This window comes from Wyeomyia smithii, chromosome 1 (genome assembly GCF_029784165.1).
Source record: "Wyeomyia smithii strain HCP4-BCI-WySm-NY-G18 chromosome 1, ASM2978416v1, whole genome shotgun sequence".
NCBI lineage: Eukaryota > Metazoa > Arthropoda > Insecta > Diptera > Culicidae > Wyeomyia > Wyeomyia smithii.
Window position 1 is genome coordinate 138,374,628 of NC_073694.1, and position 20,699 is coordinate 138,395,326.

Consider the following 20,699-nt stretch of genomic DNA (forward strand, 5'->3'; position numbering starts at 1 on the left):
TGCAATGGAAGCAATACAACAAAATCAGTTTATCAGTTAACGAAGATTTTTAAGGCATCGGTCAGTGTCAGTGAAAAAGTGTTTCGGTGAGGTTCATTTTGGTTGAGTGGACTGTTTGTTTTTCTTTTTCGCTTTGAAGTGAAGATCATTTGGTTGGATTTGTCGTCAAATTTTATTCCGTAACCGTGAACGATGCGCGCGATCTATTTCATCTGAGTATAACAGCACGTTACTAAGACGAAAATCTAGTGTATCTGAAAGAGTGCTGCGATCATTGGAAGTGAAAATTGAAAATGATTGGCTGTAATTTTCGAAGAATTTTGCTGGGAAAAATGACTTTTATCAGCACTGGTTTCACCCAAGAAAAGTACGTGATAACTGAATACTAAATACCAAAAATCACTTGAAAAGTTCTGTAAAACTGAGAGCCTTCTGTGATTGGTCAAAATAATGCAGCGCGCTATTGAATTCTATTATTTTTTGGGACGGTTGGCTGTGGTGCAGAAAGTATCCACATAAAACATGCTTCATTTAAAATCCGGAAACACTGTCAATTTTTTCGTATCTGAAATCATCATCAATAAATTGTTAGGAAAATCTATATCTAACGATGGTAAAAACTTCACGCTTATCCGTATGCATTAAAAATCCAGCATAGTTAAGAGACGCGCTCTAAAGATGTATAACAAGGGTTTGGTACGAAGGATGTATGCTGATGGATGACGAAACGTCCCCAGCAAATTTAAATTCATTTTCATTGATAAACCTACAAAGAAGTTCTTAATGTACTGAGGGGTTTGCAAATGTAGACACAAAACCAAGGTTTTCTTCACAAACATGACCAGGGCCGGCGGTTGAGAGTGTAAAGTGAAAATTACCCGCATTTGGGCGCTCCCGCAGCAGCGTGTACTTGTTATGACAGTTCTCACCACTTGCGCTGAATATCGTTCACGTAAATTCGTTTAAATTCGTTCGTTTTTTCGTTTGTGAACGATATTGTCGCGTTTAGTAGGGCCGATAATTTTTATTTTATATTTGTGAATTAATGTTTAGGGTTAGATAGGCCGGAATTTCCCTCTAGCTGCGGAAAAGTGGTGTGCTGAGTGCTGACTAAGACGTCACGGCGGGTTTGTTGTGGTCAGCAACATAGGCAGCCATCGCGGGATGAGTAGTTGAGCCTCGACCACGGTGAGACACGTGTCGTTTTGTTTACGTTTCTGTGCGCGTTTTTTAACTGCTAAATTTTTACAGTTTTGTCTCGCAAAAAAGCGAAGGTTGTGCCGCTTTGTTTTGTGTAAGTCCAACGAAGGTTGTTCCGTTGGCCCGTGGATCGTGTGCTGCTGGTGTGTGTTGCTCGCCGGATTGGTAAGCACTGTTCGCTACCCCGGCTAATCGACAAGGAGCGGAAAACCACTTCACCGAAGTCTGCTGTAGGAGCAGCATCCAACACATCAGCCCCGCCGAAGTTAGCTGCTGGAGCAGCTTGAACACAAACCACCCCAGGAGTGCTCCCACCACCAACAGCTAGAGGAAGGACGGAATAAACCGATAAGTTTTGTTTTGTTTATTTTGTTTGTTTTTTTTTTAGTGTTCTATCAAAAGTCCGAAAGTCCGTTAGAGGTATCTGGCCGCCCTGTAAGGGTTTCGCCAGGCAAATTTAAGTGTGTACAGGGTGACCCCCTGTTACAATTGGCGCACAGCGCAAAAACCGCACTGGAAAAAATATTTTCCTAAGGAAAAATATTTTTTTCTTTTTGAGTGTGGGGTACCTCTATCAAAATTCGGATTTTTGCTAGAATTTTTGTTACGCAAGTGGTGGGGTTTCTTCCGCAATATTGTTCGCGGTCGTATTTTTCATTTAAATTTTACTGTTATTTATATTATTTATTATAATTTATATTTTATATATTTATCATTTTTGTCTTCTGAATCGGTGATTTTGCGTTAGTTTTGGTGGAACTGCCAGACGAGTTGTGGAAAGCTTGAGTCTTTCCCAGTCAAGGTGGTTGCCAACCTTTAAAATTAAATCCGATTCGAAAAATTTATCCAATTCAGCTCAAATTCCTGAAATAAAAGGGAATCGTTAGTGGGCGAAATTAATACAAAGTTTCATACCGTGTCAATACTTAATGCTTTGTGCTTTTGAGTTCTTTTCCAAGAACATTGAGAAAATGGCAATGATGTTCGAAGAGCTCAACAGAGCTTATTGGTTGATGCGGGTTGACCATTTGCATTTCGACGAGCTAGATTTTGAGTTGAGCTCGCGGAATGTTGTCGTCTCGGCTGATTCGGATCCATCTGGGGTTCAGCGGCAGCGTCGTTTACGGGGATTGTTGGCCGAAGAACGGTCTTCTCCGGTGGAACGCTTGCGCGTGTTTCATGGTGATGCTGCTGAAGAAATGGAGATCTGCCTTGGGAAGTTGAGTTCCATTAAGGAAGATCTCCGTTATAGATGCCCAAACAAGGAGGTTTACCGAACAAGGTTACTCCATCTGGGGTCTCGACTCCAGATAATCCAAAAATATACAGCAGGGGAGGTCAACCAGGAAATTTTGGGTTTGTTGGCGGAAGTTGCTGCTACATATCAAGAACATTTTGATATGTCAGCAGTACTTCCCCCAATTAAAAATACTGGGGAAGGTGGAGCAGGTTTGGGAGATTTGCTGGGCACGATCGTGCCACCAACACAAACGGCACCCATTTCCCCGCAAAGTGTAGGATCTGGTCCGCTCGTAGGAGAAGATGTTGGGTCTGTCTTAAGCGAGTTAAGGGACGAGATTCGACTTTTACGTCAACAATCCCAACGAGATAAAGCTCTAGCGGCTGAGAGGTCTGATAGCCTTTTGGAAGCTACTCAGACGCTAATGGGCGGGATTGCTTCACTGAACACTATTGCTTCAGTTTTGCGAAAGACGGTTCAAGAAGTTGTCTCACTTCGTGAATCCGTCAGTGAACTTCGGGCGCTGGTACATTCTAAACCAACTGGCGTTCCCGAGATTGATCTGCAGACCGATCTGGACGAAAGACGGGAGACGGACGAAATCGACGAGCCAGTAGAACCGGAAGTACATGATCCACCACTGGCGCCCACATTGAACCAAACCGTGGTGGAAAAGTTACTCCTGGACTTGCTGAAAGATCGAATGTCCGTCACTTCCGATTGAGAACACGAAACCAGCTTTACCAGCCATTCAGTCCCAGGCCCCAAAGCACCATGGGAATGGAAGGTCAAGTCCGACAGGTGGACGTTTTCCTTTGCCCAATCGTACGGGTAATGAATTACCATCCTGCTCGGGCTACCATTACAATCGTCGACCACAGCGTGTTTCCGATTGGAAAATCGAGAAATACGCTGGGACAGATGATGGGCTAGGACTGAATGAATTTCTGGACTCCGTTGAAAAATATGCTCAGTGCGAGCAAATTTCAGAGGAGGAGCTGTTCAATTCTGCAATGCACCTACTCACTGACAATGCTCTTACTTGGTATCGGGCTATGAGATCGCAGAACAGGCTTTACAACTGGAACCATTTGGTTTGTGAGCTTAAGGCAAATTTCGTTCATCCGGAACTTGACACCGCTCTCAAATCAAAGGTTTCCCAGCGCCTGCAGATGCGAAACGAGTGTTTCCTGGACTATTTCCAGGAAATGGAAAAAATATTTCGTGCTATGACGGTTCCCATGACACCGAGCGAAAAACTCGACGTGCTCAAGCGGAACCTCAGGCCGGACTATAAGCAAGTTTTAATTTCAAAGCCAGTAAGTACGCTTGCAGAATTGATGACTTTAGGTAAATTGGTTGATGCGTACAAAACACCGATTTACCGAAAAGTGTTCGGTTCTCAAAAGGAAGTCGCTGCTTATTCGGTAAATCCGCCGGTTAACCCCTCGAAAAAGGACCAACCAAACGGAAAGGGAGGTGGTTCGAATAACAGCCACGTTGAAACCAAAACATTTTGGAGCAAAAATTCCCCAAAGGATAATTTTGCTTCCAAAACGCCGTCTGAAAACACGAAGAAAAAGCCAGGTGTTCAGACGGAAAAGAATCTTGTCGAGAGAAATTCGAAACCGGAATCCAAACAAAAGCCGGTGATTTGTCTCGACTATCTGGTGGAACAGCATCGACCTCCTAGTCTCGGAGTCTGTTACAACTGCGGTGGTACTGGACACGAGCATGAGGCGTGCAGAAATCCAAGACGAATCTTCTGTATTTTGTGTGGATTCAAGGGTTTCGATGTCTCTCGCTGTCCCTACTGCTTAAAAAACGGGATTCGTACCAACTAAAGTCGCAGTTGTGTAAGGATGTGCGCCCCATAGAAAGCCTAAAATTAGACCCCCAAATTTACAACAGTTTTCGACCAGCTCATGATGAGGATTATCGTGATCCGTTGTTTGTTGAAACCATCATCCTCGATGATCCGTCCGATAATCGTCCTTTCGTTTTTATCGCAGTATATGGCCATTCCTTCAAGGCTTTGCTCGACAGTGGTAGTAATGCCACCATTATCACCGAAAAGTTGTACCGAAAGTTTTCCAAAAGTCCATTGAAAGGTTTGGAAAGGCCAGTTGAACTTCGTTCAGCAAATGGACAGACCTTACCGATCCTTGGACAAATATATCTTCCGTACACTTTCCAAAACAAGACAAAGGTTATTTGCACCCTTGTAGTGGAGCAATTAACAGTTTCTTCAATACTCGGTATGGACTTTTGGCGCGCCTTTGGAATAACACCCGAGTTGCAAACTTGTGCTCTGTTGAACTCAGGTTCGGAACGGGACGAAGAAGTAGAGATTGATGCTCCGAGTGAGTCTATACTTACTCCGGATCAGATGGCCTGTATCGTACAGGTTACGACCTGTATTCAGGCTGTAGTGCCCGGAAAATTAAATACGACCTCGCTAACAGAGCACAGGATCGTAATTAAGGAAGAATTCCAAAGTGCCGCGCCTGTTTGCCGATATCCTTATAAAATGAACCCAAGAAAACTGTCTAAAGTCTGGGAAGAAGTCGACCGTTGGCGTTCTATGGGTATTATTGAAGAGTCAGATTCCGATTGGTTTTTGAATATTGTCGCTGTGACCAAACCAGACGACTCTATTCGGCTTTGTCTAGATGCCCGGCCTCTTAATGAGCGTACAGTACGTGATGCATACCCTCTGCCCCATCCCGGGCGCATTTTAGGAAGTCTGCCTAAAGCCAAGTACCTGTCTACAATAGACTTAAAGGAGGCTTTTCTCCAGGTTCCGTTGGCTAAGGGCAGTCGTAAGTTTACTGCTTTCAGTGTCCCCGGCAGGGGTATGTTCCAATTTACTCGTCTACCCTTCGGTCTCGTTAACAGCCCTGCCACTTTGGCACGTCTGATGGACCAGGTGTTAGGACGAGGAAAACTGGAACCGTACGTCTTCGTTTACCTCGATGATATCATCGTGGTAAGCGAAACGTTCGAGCATCACCTACAATTACTCAAAGAGGTGGCCAAATGTCTAGCCAAAGCCAATCTGACGATAAACCTGGCTAAATCCCGTTTTGGGGTTCCAGAGTTAAAATTTCTTGGCTATTTGTTGAATCAGGAAGGTCTAAAAGTCAATCCTGACAAAATTCAGCCGATACTCGATTACGAGCGGCCGGTGACGGTTACTAAACTGCGCCGATTCCTTGGAATGTGCGGTTACTACCGGCGTTTCATTGATCGGTTTAGTGAGGTAACCGCACCTTTGACAGACCTCTTGAAAACAAAGGCCAAGAATATTGGCTGGAACTCCGAAGCAGAACTCGCGTTCCTGAAGATAAAGGAACTTTTAGTCACTCCTCCAGTGCTTGTCCCGCCAGATTTTTCAAAGGAATTTATTCTGCAGACAGATGCCAGTGACACTGCTGTCGCGGCTGTTCTGGTGCAACAACATCCAGAGGGGGAAAAAGTGGTAGCTTATTTTTCACATAAGCTAACCACTCCCCAACGGAATTACCACGCTACCGAAAAGGAAGGTCTGGCGGTGATTATGGCGGTTGAACACTTCCGAGGTTACTTGGAAGGTTATCATTTTCGACTTGTCACTGATTCATCAGCCATTACCTGGATACTGAAGACCAAATGGAAGACCAGTTCGCGCCTGAGTCGGTGGAGTTTGGAACTACAACTCTACGACATGTCCATTGAGCACCGGAAAGGTAAGGACAATGTCGTTCCGGATGCCTTATCCCGTGCTGTAGCTGCCATTTCGGCATTGTCCACTTCAGACTGGTATTGTTCCATGAAGTCTAAAGTTTCAGCTAATCCTGATGATTATCCTGACTTTAAAGTCGAAGATGGTAAACTTTTCAAATACGTGGCCTCGAAAAGTGTACCATTCGACTCTCGGTTTCGTTGGAAATTGGTCCCAACTCCCGAGTGTCGGGAAGAAATCGTGCAACATACCCACGATGAATTGCTTCATGTGGGTTATGGTAAAACGATTCACGAGGTTCAAGAACGCTATTTTTGGCCTCGTATGGGACCAGAAGTTCGCGAATATATTCGCCAATGTGGGACCTGCAAAGAGATGAAAGCACCATTTACCTCAGTCCAACCAGAAATGGGTCAGTCACGCACAACCGGTGCTCCGTGGCAGATGATTTCGGTGGACTACATAGGCCCACTTCCTCGAAGCAAACGGGGCAATCAACACTTGCTAGTCGTCCTCGACGTCTTCAGCAAGTACGTAATGTTGACCCCCGTTCGCAAAATTTGCAGCGCCTCACTTTGTGCGACCCTTCGCGAACAATGGTTCAACCGCCATGGAAGTCCGGAAATCCTGTTGAGCGATAATGGTTCGACGTTCATCTCCAAAGAATTCAGCCGGTTCCTAAAAGAAACAAATGTTACACATTGGCTGAATTCGAGATATCATTCGCAGGCTAACCCGGTAGAACGAACGAATCGTTCTATAAATACGGCAATACGCGCGTACGCCCGCACGGACCAGCGCAACTGGGATGCCCGCATTTCTGATGTGGAACGCATCCTAAATACCACGGTTCATTCGTCTACCGGGTTTAGTCCTCATTTCGTCGTCCATGGTTGCGAAATGGCATCAGGGGATGACTACTCCAGGATTTCCGGGGAGGGTGATCTGAAATCAAGACAGGACCAATTAGAGACAATCCGGGGTATTGTGGTTAAAAATCTTAGTAAGGCCTCAGAGGGTGCTCGACAGCAATACAACGGGCGACATCGCAAATTTGCGAACCCATTCGCAGTCGGTCAAATTGTTTACCGACGAAACATGAAGTTGTCGAACGCTCTCGAGCCTTATAACGCTAAAATTGGACCACAATACTTACCGGCGAAAGTTCTCGCCAAAAAGGGGTCTTCGTCCTACGAGTTGGTTGATCCTACCGGGAAAAATCTTGGTGTCTGGCCAGCAAATCTTCTCAAACCAGCATAAACTGGTACAATTTTATACCGGCGGCCTGCCTTTAAACGGATTGTTCATTTGGGAACATTTCAAAGGCGACCGCCGGATTACATTTGGGACTGTCGGTCCATTTATGCCTTGCTCTACCTACTTCTAGTGAATAGTAAAAAGGGAGACTTACACCGCCGTTAGAAGGTTCTTCATTACCTTCGTTGACGTTTTGCGTGCTTCGCACTAGTGGCGGAGTAATAAATCGTTCCGCTGAAGTTTTGCTTTCTGTTCCAAAATCAGTCGTGACGGTGTAAAGTTTAATTATTGCCGGAATAGATTTCCGCTCCTTTTGGGAAAACACCCACGCACAGGCACTTGGAAACAGCAGGCAAACAACCAAAAACATATCACTTCGCCTTGTTCGGGGCCATTGACTTAGTTTTCACCCCTCTTCAGCGGGGACTTTTTACAAATTTTTGCCTTGTTTGGGCGTTTCTTGTTCGCACAAAACACTTTTCCCCTTTCTATGGGGATAAACACGCACGCGCAGCGTATTTTCGCCGCGAGAAACCGTCACGAAAACCAAAAAAAATCGCGAAAACCGGAATGTGAACGGCGAGTTTCCATTCCGGTTTGTTTACATAAAATATTGATCATTCCGGATAGGAATGACGTCATCGCCGGTTGACGTCTCCAAACGAGGCCGTGCTGCCAGAAACGATAAGATGGATTCGGATTAGAAACTGATCGTTTGTGGTAAGGCAATGTAATGTATGTACGGTGCGGCCGAATGTGGATATGTATGAATGCGCGTCATCGGAACCGAATGTTGTGTATTCGGAGTCTTGCATAATACTGGGGTTTCAGATTTTAACCACCAGGGTGATAAAATTGAATTCCTTAGGGAATATTTTTATTATTTACCGCATTATGCGAGAGACATTCTTTGGTCCCTCTCAAACGTCTCAGTATGGGAGATGCTTTTGAGATGAACAGGGACAGAAAGACATGGTCCAGAATGTTGACAATGACGTGGGATGGGTGCCAGAATATGCATGAGTGAAAGAATAAAAGTTGACGTGGTTGAGTGAGATACAATATTCCAGAGTTAATTCAAAGGGCGAGTCGAAGTGCAAATGGCGATTGGAATGAAAGGATATGTTTGAAAGGGAGAATAGAATGAGTGGTTCGGAAATTAACTCTAGCTCAGATATCGAGTGTTGGCACCGTAAGAACACGAAAGTTGGACAGTCGATGGAAAAAAAACCGACAACCGTTCCCCTGCAAGTCAGAACCGTACAAAATTAGTACTGGGACTTGCAGTATTTTGGGAAGATGAGTTGTCTTGGAAAATGGATTAGAATTGGATTTCAAGTTCAGGTCTTGATTGGGTTAGATGAGAGCTGACTGCTTCTCGCTTTGCGAATGCTTTCAGAATTAGCACTTCACATCAAGACCAAACAATTTCAACGATTCGGAACTCCGGTCGATTAGTTTTTGGAATTGTTTGCTTGTAAATTACGGAAGGAATGATAGGGATAGCAGACTTTGTACATATTTATTTATTTTTTTGTTTATTTATTAATTTATTTATTTATTTATTTGTTCATTAACTTATTCATTCCCCGTTTATTATTGTTATCGGTGTTAGGTGTTAGGTTAGTAAAAAAAAATGCTGTCAATTTTTTTTCCACTCGGTGTGGGCGAGATTGTAACCTGTGCGGTTACAATTTTAGCATTGAGTGGGAAATTTACTTAATTATGTGTAACGCTAACGTAAAAATAACCCTAATTTTGGGTGCCGCTGCGAGAGAGTGTAAAGTGAAAATTACCCGCATTTGGGCGCTCCCGCAGCAGCATGTACTTGTTATGACAGTTCTCACCACTTGCGCTGAATATCGTTTACGTAAATTCGTTTAAATTCGTTCGTTTTTTCGTTTGTGAACGATATTGTCGCGTTTAGTAGGGCCGATAATTTTTATTTTATATTTGTGAATTAATGTTTAGGGTTAGATAGGCCGGAATTTCCCTCTAGCTGCGGAAAAGTGGTGTGCTGAGTGCTGACTAAGACGTCACGGCGGGTTTGTTGTGGTCGGCAACATAGGCAGCCATCGCGGGATGAGTAGTTGAGCCTCGACCACGGTGAGACACGCGTCGTTTTGTTTACGTTTCTGTGCGCGTTTTTTAACTGCTAAATTTTTACAGTTTTGTCTCGCAAAAAAGCGAAGGTTGTGCCGCTTTGTTTTGTGTAAGTCCAACGAAGGTTGTTCCGTTGGCCCGTGGATCGTGTGCTGCTGGTGTGTGTTGCTCGCCGGATTGGTAAGCAGTGTTCGCTACCCCGGCTAATCGACAAGGAGCGGAAAACCACTTCACCGAAGTCTGCTGTAGGAGCAGCATCCAACACATCAGCCCCGCCGAAGTTAGCTGCTGGAGCAGCTTGAACACAAACCACCCCAGGAGTGCTCCCACCACCAACAGCTAGAGGAAGGACGGAATAAACCGATAAGTTTTGTTTTGTTTATTTTGTTTGTTTTTTTTTTTAGTGTTCTAGCAAAAGTCCGAAAGTCCGTTAGAGATATCTGGCCGCCCTGTAAGGGTTTCGCCGGGCAAATTTAAGTGTGTACAGGGTGACCCCCTGTTACAACCCACACGGAATTATCGGACAAAACCAATAAAATGTAATGTTTTCTATTTTTTAAACTTTCAATTGCCGCGCATATGTGCGTGCGACCGCTTTTTATGGATATTGTTGGGCGAATGTTTATGAAGCTACATATTTCATGCATTTCTAAGCGATTTACTACTGAACAAAATTTCGATTTCAAATACTTCAAGAGCGACTATTGCGCATTTTTTCATTGGTCAAAAAAGTAAGACTTTCACTACTGTAAGTGAAGTCTTGCCAGAAATCCGATTAAGTTTAAATTTTGAATGGAGACTTTTTTCGAGGAGACAAAACTGTTGAACCTTAACATTTGCATTTAAAAAATGTGCAAAAATTGTCGATTTTTCATCGGTTTACCTTTACACGCACTAACGGAACAACCCATGCAGCACCAATCATAGCAACCCATAAGTCAGCCGAAAAAATTCTAACTCGAAATCTAACCTTGATGCCAAAAACAGTGAAACTACTTCAGAAGTGTGCGCGTTCAAAGAACGGTACCCTGCCGTGTCAAAAACGGATTTTTTGCGACACTCTGTGGACGCCAGATACGCCCATTTCAGCATCTACAATATCTTGGCACTATTGAACGAGAATCAAAGCATCGAAAGAAAACCCGGCTCCGAACGGCCGACGACCCTAAGCGATCAGAAACTTTGAAGGATGCTGAAGAGGATGACCGAGGGAAAAGTGGCTACATCGCTGCGTGCGCTTGGTGAGGAGGTTGGTGCCATCGGCCAAACTGTGAAAATTACCTGGCGAACCTGGATGGCAACGACTGGCAGGGCACTTCGTATTTCCCCAAGAAGGTGTTGCTGTGGTTAACAATCAGCAAGAAGGGGATGCCAAAGCCGCCAAAGCCACGGGATTCGAAAATAGAATTTTTCGGTAAATTCCATCCCGGGTCGTCCCAAAAAAGACGCTCTAGTTTGGACACTCTGTTGGTCAACCTTAGCGGCCATTTTATTCAACGATTTCTTCACGTCTGCAGCATCCCGAGTTACTATTTTAAAACTCTTCTTTATGCATTTTCGAGTCTATTGTCATGTTCAGGCCTGGCGTCACATTGTTTTTCCGAGTGGGTAGTAAGTAATAGGGAAGGTTCATGGGTGGCCTTCCGACAGTTAACCGGAACATTCACCATGGCGAACGAAAACATGCGTGTAGGCATGTTTTTTAATTATTTCGTCGTTTTATTTATCAATTCCTCCTCAGTTTTCGCGACAAGATTGTTGGAGTAGATCTTACGCTTCAGGCTTGGCCAAAAATCCTCGATGGGACGCAACTTGGGGACGTTGGGCGGGTCCCCCAACTTGGGTACCACATCGATATTCAGCCGCTCCATCCCCTCCAATGACCGTAATAGTGGGCCGTCGCCAGATCCGGCCAAAACACCGCGTATTCGGCCTTGTGGTAAAACTTGATGAACGACGCAACTTCCGGCAGGCACTTTGTACTATGAATTTCCCCGTTCATGGCCAGTCCGGATCAAAACAAGAGCAACTTTGACATCACTTTCTCGCTGATTGTCAGCCACAGCAGCGCCTTCATGGGGAACTTGGTGCGTGAAATAATCTTCACCTCGGTGCTCACTTCCTTCATAGGGGAGGTAAAATACGAAGTGCCATGACAGTCGTTGTCATCCAGGGTGAGACAGGTCTCGTCGTCCATCACCACCGCCACTTCGTGATTTGCCGGGAAAATTGATTTGAAAATCTTATTCAGGCACTACTGCTGCATCATCACCTGCAGCTCCGAGACTAGTGGACGGGGCTGATGCTTCCTGACATGTATGTTCATGTTCGACAGGTACTTTTTCACTGTTTACCCGGTTGCACCGACTTCCTCGAGCGCACGCAGTGATATTACCACTTTTATTTCTTGTCGGCCGTCCGGAACCGGGCTTTCGTTCAATGCTCTGATTGTTGTCCAATAGTGCCAATATGTTGTGGATGCCGGAACGGGCATATCCGGTTTTTCCGTTGATCCACCAAGGACATTGCAGCGGCGAAAGTACCGGGCAAATCAGCCTGCATCTACTAGCTTGGAGTATTGGAACAGAGCTGTGACAATTCCTTACATTGATTCTCTTGTAACCTCACTGGAAACACGGTTCGGTGAAGATAGTGCACCTGCCTACGCGTTGTCCTTGCTGCATCCAGCTAACGTAATACGCATGTCGTTGGAAGAGTTCAAGCGCAAATCCGAAAGTTTCGTAATTTTTTAGGAAGTTGACAATTTTGTTGGAGAGGTGGAAGTTTGGTATCAACATTGCAGCAGCATGAGAGCAGATCGTAAGAACTTGGAAGAGCTGGATCTTATAGACCTGCTAGCTGAATTCCGTTCTTTCTTCCCTGCGACTGAGAAAACAATTGAAATTGCACTTGCTCAGCACATTACGTCGGGTGAAAACCTGGCTGAGGTCAACAATGATTGAACAGCGGTTGAGTGCTCTCTGCTTGCTAAGCGTTAATCGGCAGATGGTTAAAAACAATCGTGAAAAATTTATTGAATTAGCGCTGGAGCGATTTGCGGAGGATAAAAGGAAGATGGTATTCAATTAACGACATTCTTATTGTTATCTTTCTACGGTACGTTTAGTGTAAATTAAATAACAGATTAGTTTGATTGAGTGTTAATAAAAAAATGAAATTTAGTGTTGATCACTAATATGTCCAAAGGTTTATATGAACTTAAGAGTTTTTACTAAAGAACATCTATTTCTATTCGAAGTTGGATAAAGATTAATCCAATTTTCCACCCTGATGTCAAGGACAACTTTTCACTGGTTGCCTTGATGTAGCATCTCCCTACTTAAAACAGCCAATACCCTTGGAATCTGGAAGGCAGCGAAATGAGCCGTCTAGGTCGATCAGAGGTTTCTGGCTCTTCATCGCCTAACTGCTCGAGAACATTTTCTTCATTGTCTAGTAGCTGTTCAGCAGTATCGAGAGGTTGTTGTTCTTCAGCCATGAGTTGTGGTGGAGCTTCTAATGATGGCGGAGGAAGTTCTTGAACTTCTTCACGTTCAGCTGCTGGATCTTTAAAAGCAGGAGCCTTCAGGATATCTGCATCGTTTGATTCGTCTTCTTCGTACAGGAACAGTATCCTTCTTTGTGGCCAATGCGGTTGCAGTCCTTGCAAAGGTGGTTGTTGAAAAAACAGTCCTTCACAAAATGCAATGCGGTCAGCCAATATGGTGTTTTCGGTTTCTTACCTTCTTGCTTCAAAGAATTTTGCAGATACGGTGCACTCTTTCTGTCCCTGACGGCGTGAACTGTACATTTCGAGCCGCTGCTTTGTTGCTCGATGATCGTGGTGTCTTCCTTTAAGTTGACAAGGCGTTGATACTCATCAACTAACGATTGGACATTCTCTCACGCAAAAGTTGGATGGTGTGAAACCAGTACATAATTGTGCGTTTTTAGCGCAATTGTTGATGTAATTCGGAACCAGTACAATGATTGCGTGTTGGGCATAACGCAATTAATGCTCTAGCGTTTCTCCAATGTATTTGGCAGCTCCAGACTACTACACCTAAACAGTTTCAACTGGTATCAAGCAGCATTGCAAAGCGAGCGAGAAGCAAAACCATTCTCCTCCTTTCTGCTTGAGGACGAGACATATGCTACGCTTTTCAAGTCTTCTGCACACACGTTTTCAAGATACTTTTTCTTCTTCATGCATTCCTCTGAATAGCAGCAAGCACGCACCGACAGTATGAGTGAGACTAACAACACTATGGTATCAAGTATGTACAACACGGGTGGCTCGCTCATTTCGTGAAGCAACGAAATATCGCCTTGCGCGTCGCAATCCGAACCGAAAGAGAAGCGAAAGAGCAACCTGCAAATTGTATGTGATGTGTCTAGTCTAGTCACTAATACACTCGTCGTGAGAAATAAAGTGTCGGTATATGATACATATTCTGATTTCATTCTATGTCAATGTATTCGCAGTAAAACTGTTGCGTTATGCGTTTCACACATTTATTGTGCGTTTTCTGTGCAACATTTGTGCGAATCGGGAAGACACAAGGATTGTACAAGACTGCAACTTTTGCGTGTAATCGCTAAGTCGCTAACCGTAAAATTTAGCTCGATAATCGCTAAACGCTAAACGCTAAACCCACATTAGCGGAACTTTCGCTAATCGCTAATCGCTAACTTTTTAATATGCAAATAGTCATATCGCTATATTTATTGCCCGTGTTTTGCAAGATTTGGACCACTTTGATTTTTTGTGGTAAAACGAACGAAAACAATTACTTTTTAAAGCTATTTACAGTAAGAGGTTCACGAAACGGTATTCATATTTCATATTTCATTCATATTTGATTTTGTAAAAACAAGAATAACAAAAGTTATTTAGCTTGCATTGAAAATAGATACTCTTAGGAATGTTTCATAAAAATTCAATTATTATCTGAATCGAAAAAGTAGAACCAAAGTTGTTATAATTTCAAGCGCATTGCAATTTACCAAAGTTCTTGGTGTGCCGAAAATTCAATCTAGACCTTGTGCTTGTTCTTCAAAATGCTCCTGTGGCTTGTACGATAACTGGAACTCCATTCTAGGGTAAAAAACTGACAAAACTTGCAAAAATAAAACAAAAATATGTTTTATGCGAACGGTTTAGCTAGTAAGTATTTCTATCTAGTATTATATTTTTACATTTTCTAGGATTTTTCTAATAGTCTATCTTCCACTTTTTGCCTTTTTCTCATAGAAAGTTGCCCAAATGATTTTGTAACATGAACCTCCGGAATTCAAGGTGAAACCGGAACGAAATCAATTGAAACAGACCGAAAACGACCGGTGGAGGTAAAATCCTCTCTGTTGAGATGGTGGTTGTGGGTTAGAACAATGTTAGAATTGGGTTATCCGATGACAATTGGTTAGGATATGTGAGTAACTCACGAAAATTGAACTATTAATACAATAGTTTAATATAATTTTCGGTGCATGTAAGTAAGCATCCAAAATTTAATAATCGATTAGTTAAATTAATCGAACGATTAACGGACACCCTTCCTCGGCATTACAACTACGAAAGATCACGGCACGCGGCTTTGCAGCCTTCATCATCTAAAACGAAAATTGAGCGAACAAGTGTTGCCAAACAGGAGACCACACGTTGCTGACATACAACGAGTAGCTTGACTCGGTTCTGTTCTATCATTTCATCATAAAACCTAAAAAGGCATACACTTCGTCGAACAAAAGCACTCATAACTCACCGATAATATTCGAGAAGGTTGTCTTGCCCGCTACTCCGCCGATGCCACCGCTACTCTGATGTTGGTGACCCGGTTGGCTTCCGTCGAAGTTTCCCAGCTCGTGAATGGTGGTTTCGGCCTCGCACAAAAGATTGTTCAGGTGCAACCCGACGTTGTTGTTGGCCGCTTGGACTAATTGGTACGCGAGTGAGATATAGAGAAAAAGTAACGTAAAATGGCTGTCAGTGTTTTGATGCTTAACCGGAGAGTACCCTATTTTTAGTTATACGAAAGTTCGTTCCACTGTCGGACCTGCACTCTTTATACAAGCTTTTGACGACGTTGGCGTAACTATAGCGTAATGGTGAATTTAATTATCAAATTTGATTAAAGCCTAATTACCCTCTTGGGAAATTTGAGCTGTCATTGCTGTTTCGTCTTTGGCAACGCACATAAACCTATCTGTTAGACGAGAACCCCAGTCGAGCTCAGTACGAGTAATGACGCTCGCGCCCTTTGGCAACAATTAGCATATTGCTATTTCACCCGTCTCGCTCACAGAACAAGTTCGATACAGTTAGTACTTACTCGTATGGGCATTCTCGATGGCACCTTGCTGTAGTAGCATCTTCGTCATAGATCGGTTGTTGCTCAGGACGGCCACATCGAGGGGAGACAGACCGTCGCTATTCAGGCTATTAACATCCACATCTGTGCTTTCAAGAATCGTACGGGCCTTTTCCAGGTGGCCATGTTCGACTGCAGCAAATAGGGCTGTAAAAATCAAAATGGGAGGAGAAAACTTAATTTGCCACCATGACTTCGATTTATATCGTTCAGATTGATTCGGTTTTGTTTCGTGCCAATATTCTACAAATGGGAATACAAATTGAAGTAGAGAAAGAATAATAAGAAAAAACCGATAGTGAAATTGGTATATTGCATATTTTTGGTCTAATTGAAATTGATCCTGGAACCAGGCTTCGAAACGGTCAGCATTTTCATTTGATCTCGCTTCCTTATCGTGCACCACAGTCGGCTTTCGCTCGTAAATGAGAAACAACCGTCGCCTCTCAAACAAAGAAAAGAATGGTCATACGACACTCGCGCATCAAAGTGATTTACACTGCCATTCGTTTTTCGATGTTATTTCGGCTTATTTCTGTCTACTTCGTTCTATTTATGTTGATAAATATTATTACAAGCACAATGATATAAATAATTTCCGAAATATCCGCACCCAATGTGCGTAATTCTCATTTCTAGAAAAAATGTCAAATTAAGTGTGAGGAAAAAAACGTCGTGGTAGCGTTGCTCGTTTGACATGTTCGTTCAAAAATGTATTAAGACAGCGAGCCTTGCTAGCGTCAGAGGAAGAAGAAGACGATTATCGCAGTAAAAAGTGGTTCTACCGTGACCATTTCGAAGCCTGCCTGGAACCGAACTATCTTTTTCAGTTTTGAGAAACATGTTGATTAATATTTTTGTGAGACAGGGCTTTCGGATGCATACTTGAATGTTCTAAGGAAACACATATTTTTTTCAAAGATGACTAAGGTAATTTAAACAATTTCCAAGTTAAAAATGTTTGCCTAAACATAGCTAGCCACAATGCAAGTTTTATATTCACATATTTTAAGGTTATTCTCATATTTAATACTTGAAGGGCCAGTTGGTCATATACTTCCGGGGCTGGTTGGTCATCTGCACATCATCAATTAACTTGATAAAACAAAGTACATGCAATTCCAGGTATGGTGCATTTCGTGACACAAACTTAAACCATGCGAAGACAGCGTACTCTATTTTGCAAAGCCTTTTATTTAAAACTATAAATAGTTTGGTAAAAGTTACAGCTGACACCATTTTTAGTTCTTATCATAACAAGAGTTTGATTATTTTTTGTTATAAACTAAACTGCTTTGTTAGGAAATTGAATAAAAATGAGTTAAATGTGCTTTGTTTGTGGTCATAGGTGAATAATGTATTTCCTCTAATAGGTAAGGGGCCGTTCCCAAATCACGTGGTCATAAATAAATAAATAAACAAATAAATAAAGAGGGGGACGGGAGGGTTTGTCAAAAGACCACGTGGTCTTTTTCCCTGACTTATAATTTATTGTCGCCACCATGTCAAGAATGAAGCATTTGCATTTTAGAAATATAGAATGTACTGAAAGTTTAATAATAAAAATGTAAAAAATTTAAGCGAATTTTTGGCACTTGACAAATGAAAAGACCACGTGGTTAAAGTCTCGAAGGGGTGGGGGTTGGCCGAAAGACCACGAAAGACCACGGCGGGTACGGGGGGTATAAAAAGTGATCAAAATATGGTCACGTGGTTTAGAAATGGCCCCTAATCAACCAGTTTAATAGTTTGATTAAAATATAATGGCTACAGAAGGCAAAAGTGGCGGTAGCAGGTATACAAGAGGTGCGTTGGCTTAACATCGAAGATAATTATGGGAGCTCCGTAGCCGCAAGGTTACAGAGTCTGCTTTGGTAAGCGGTGGTCGTCGGTTCGAATCTTAGTAGAATCAGGCCATTTGGTTGTCAAAGGACTTAAGCATGGGTTCATTCTAAGGCTCTCCACCACGTACCCTTCCTTCGATCTTGAACTCTACAGTACCTCTGTTGACTCTCCTTCTAACAAAAATAAGTCGCTATTATAATAAAACTGGTGTGAGTAACATATGAAAGTTCTCTCCAGGGAATTGTAAATAGACGATATTGTTAGGATGGACAGAGGCTCGGTATAGTAGAGCAGTAAGCTTGAAACGGAAAGGTACAACTTACACACACAAGCACGGATATGAATGATAAGCGTATTACTTCAATAGTGATACTGCCAATAATATGAAGTGCGGAGTGAAAACACCTGGGCAATATCACAATAGATCTAATCTCTGGTCGCAGTGATGAGTCCACACAGAAAAAAAACATCAAAGAACGTAAATTCCGGGCGGTTGATCCGACCGCGGGCACTTTTTTCAAGTACCACATCTACTACAGCGGCGGCGACAGAGCGGAACGGGGCGTCGGTTTCATGCCACTCGGAAACCAAATGAAGTGTGTCATTATGTTAAGGCCTATTAATGATCGTCTATGCGCATTGAGGATCAAGGGCAGATTCTTAAATTACAGCCTAATCAACGTGTACGCGCCGACAAACGAAAAAAACCGACGAATTAAAGGAGGAGTTCTATGAGATCCTTGGAAATACGTATGGAGAGTGCCTACAACACGACATAAAGATCGGAGATATGAACGCACAAGTCGAACGAGAGGAGTTCTCTCATCCCGTTATTGGTGGGGAAAGCCTTCACTCTACCACCAACGACAATGACTTGAGGTTAGTAAACTTCGCCGCGGCCAGGGGAATGACCTTTTGTAGTAACCATTGTGCACGTCTGAGCATTCGGAAGCATACCTGGAGACACCCTAATGACTCAGATCACTATCTGTTGATAGGCAAGATTCGCGCACGGCTGTCCAACGTAGCTAAATCGAGATCGGCGAGGAAGATACGTCTGGACATCCAGAGATTATCAGCGGAAGGAGTTGCTACAGAGTAAACTCAGAAAGTAGATAGTTGGATCAGTGAACCAGATGGAGTGGACCTGAGCGAGCAGTGAAAGCACATCCATGATGCGGTCAGCGAACAAGCGCGTGAAGCGATAGGCATGACAACGGGAATCACGCGCAGTGGGTGGTTCGATGCTGAGTGTCTAGAGGTGACGGAAGAGGAGAACCGAGCATGCGCCAACACTTTAGTAGCAGCTAATCGTGTGACGCGTCAGATGTGGGAGAAATACCGGGAGGCAATAGCTGCCGAAAAGAGGCTTCACCACCGTAAAAACGTGAGCACTACGATCGCGTCCTCGCGGAGGCGGAGAACTACTTCACCTGGCACGACACGAGGAGTTTCTATAGTACGATCAACGGAATCAGGAACCGAACCATGCCAGTATCTGCCATGGTGAGGGGGGGGGGGGTGGTTCTTCCTGATTACCGATATATCGCAGGTGGCCAGGCGTTGGAAGCAGCATTTTAAAGTGCTGTTCAACATAGCTTTAGAAGGTGCAATGCGAAGATTCGGTGTGCAGAGGAGCGGCAACATCATCACGAAGGCTCCCATGCTTCTAGGCTTTGCGGATAAGATTGATACAATTGGTTCTTTACGGTTCTCAAAAGGGAAGCTGCGAGAGCTTCTGGACTCACCATAAACACTGCCGAAACGAAGTACGTGGTGGCTGGCAGAGAGCGTGATAGTTCTGCGGGTGTTGGTGCTACGGTTGAGATGGATGGGGATACTTTCGAGGTGGTCGACGAATTTGTTTATCTTGGTACACTCGTGACATGTGACAACGAGGGGAACCGCGAGGTGAAGAGATGGATTGCGGCAGCGAATGTGGCTTATTACGGATTGCGTAGCCAGCTTAGGTCCCGTGGCCTACAGATCCGTAGGGAATTTGCGTTCTATAGGACTCTGATACTCCCGGTGGCGCTCTACGGACATGAAAATGGGGTGAGGCGTAGGCGCATGAATCATGAGCTATACGAAGTTTATAAACACGCTGATATTGTCAGGCTGATGAAACAAACGAGATCGGCGAAGAAGATTCGTCTGGACATCCAGAGATTATCAGCGAAAGGAGTTGCTGCAGAGTGTACTCAGAAAGTTGATAGACGGATCGGTGAACCAGCACACGAGCAGTGTAAGCACATCCATGATGCAGTCAGCGAAACAACGCGAATTGTGATAGGCATGACAACAAGAACCACGCGTAGTGGGTTAGTAGCAGCTACTCGTGTGACGTGTTAGATGCGGGAGAAATACCGGGAGGCAAGAGCTACCGAAAAGAGGCTTCGCCGTCGCAAGAAACGTCACAAACGATCAATGTAATCATGAACCGGGCCGTGCCATGTGTAATGACAGGGAGGGGAACCCGTTTACCGAAGAATGGCAGGTGGCCAGTCGTTGGAAGGAGCATTTTGAAATAGTGTTGAACGGTGAGGAAAGTAGGAGAGTCGTCGAAGGGAACAGGATAGAAATTGAGGAGGATGGACAAGCTGTGGACCCACAAACATTGGAAGAGATGAAGAATGCTTGCAAAGAGCTAAAGAACCACAAAGCCGCTAAGAAGGACGGCTTACCGGCCGAACTTTTCAAAGTTGGGATTGAGCGGCTGTGTAATGTAATTCACCAGGTTATCTTAAGGGTATGGCCTGAGGAACGAATATCTAAGAGCTAGAAGGACTCGTATCCCTATATACAAGAAGGGACATAAACCTACTTGTCAAAAAAAGGGAACACGGTGCTCCCACAGACCGTTATTATAAAAAAAAAATGCACCAAAGAATCTGAGTACACAATTCGATTCGTTATGACGTCCAGAATCTCTGGTCAAAATTTCAAAATCATCGTACGG

At 43.8% G+C, this 20,699-nt stretch overlaps 1 protein-coding gene and 1 long non-coding RNA gene across 7 annotated transcripts in view; both read right to left on the reverse strand.

The window, feature by feature from the left end:
* LOC129718521 (uncharacterized) overlaps positions 1 to 20,699 on the reverse strand; it is a 740,981-nt gene that overhangs the window by 15,028 nt on the left and 705,254 nt on the right. For all 6 annotated transcript variants that reach the window (XM_055669374.1, XM_055669371.1, XM_055669370.1 and 3 more), the window contains 2 exons: positions 15,857 to 16,042; positions 15,290 to 15,460 (listed from right to left, as the gene is read on the reverse strand). In XM_055669374.1, the coding sequence (XP_055525349.1) occupies positions 15,290 to 15,460; positions 15,857 to 16,042 (357 nt within the window). The remainder of the gene's footprint in view (positions 1 to 15,289; positions 15,461 to 15,856; positions 16,043 to 20,699) is intronic.
* On the reverse strand, positions 3,260 to 8,659 carry LOC129718524 (uncharacterized). The gene is made up of 3 exons (XR_008726948.1): positions 7,321 to 8,659; positions 6,900 to 7,109; positions 3,260 to 6,842 (listed from the first exon to the last, which is right to left on the reverse strand). It is a non-coding gene; the product is annotated as an uncharacterized LOC129718524 (long non-coding RNA).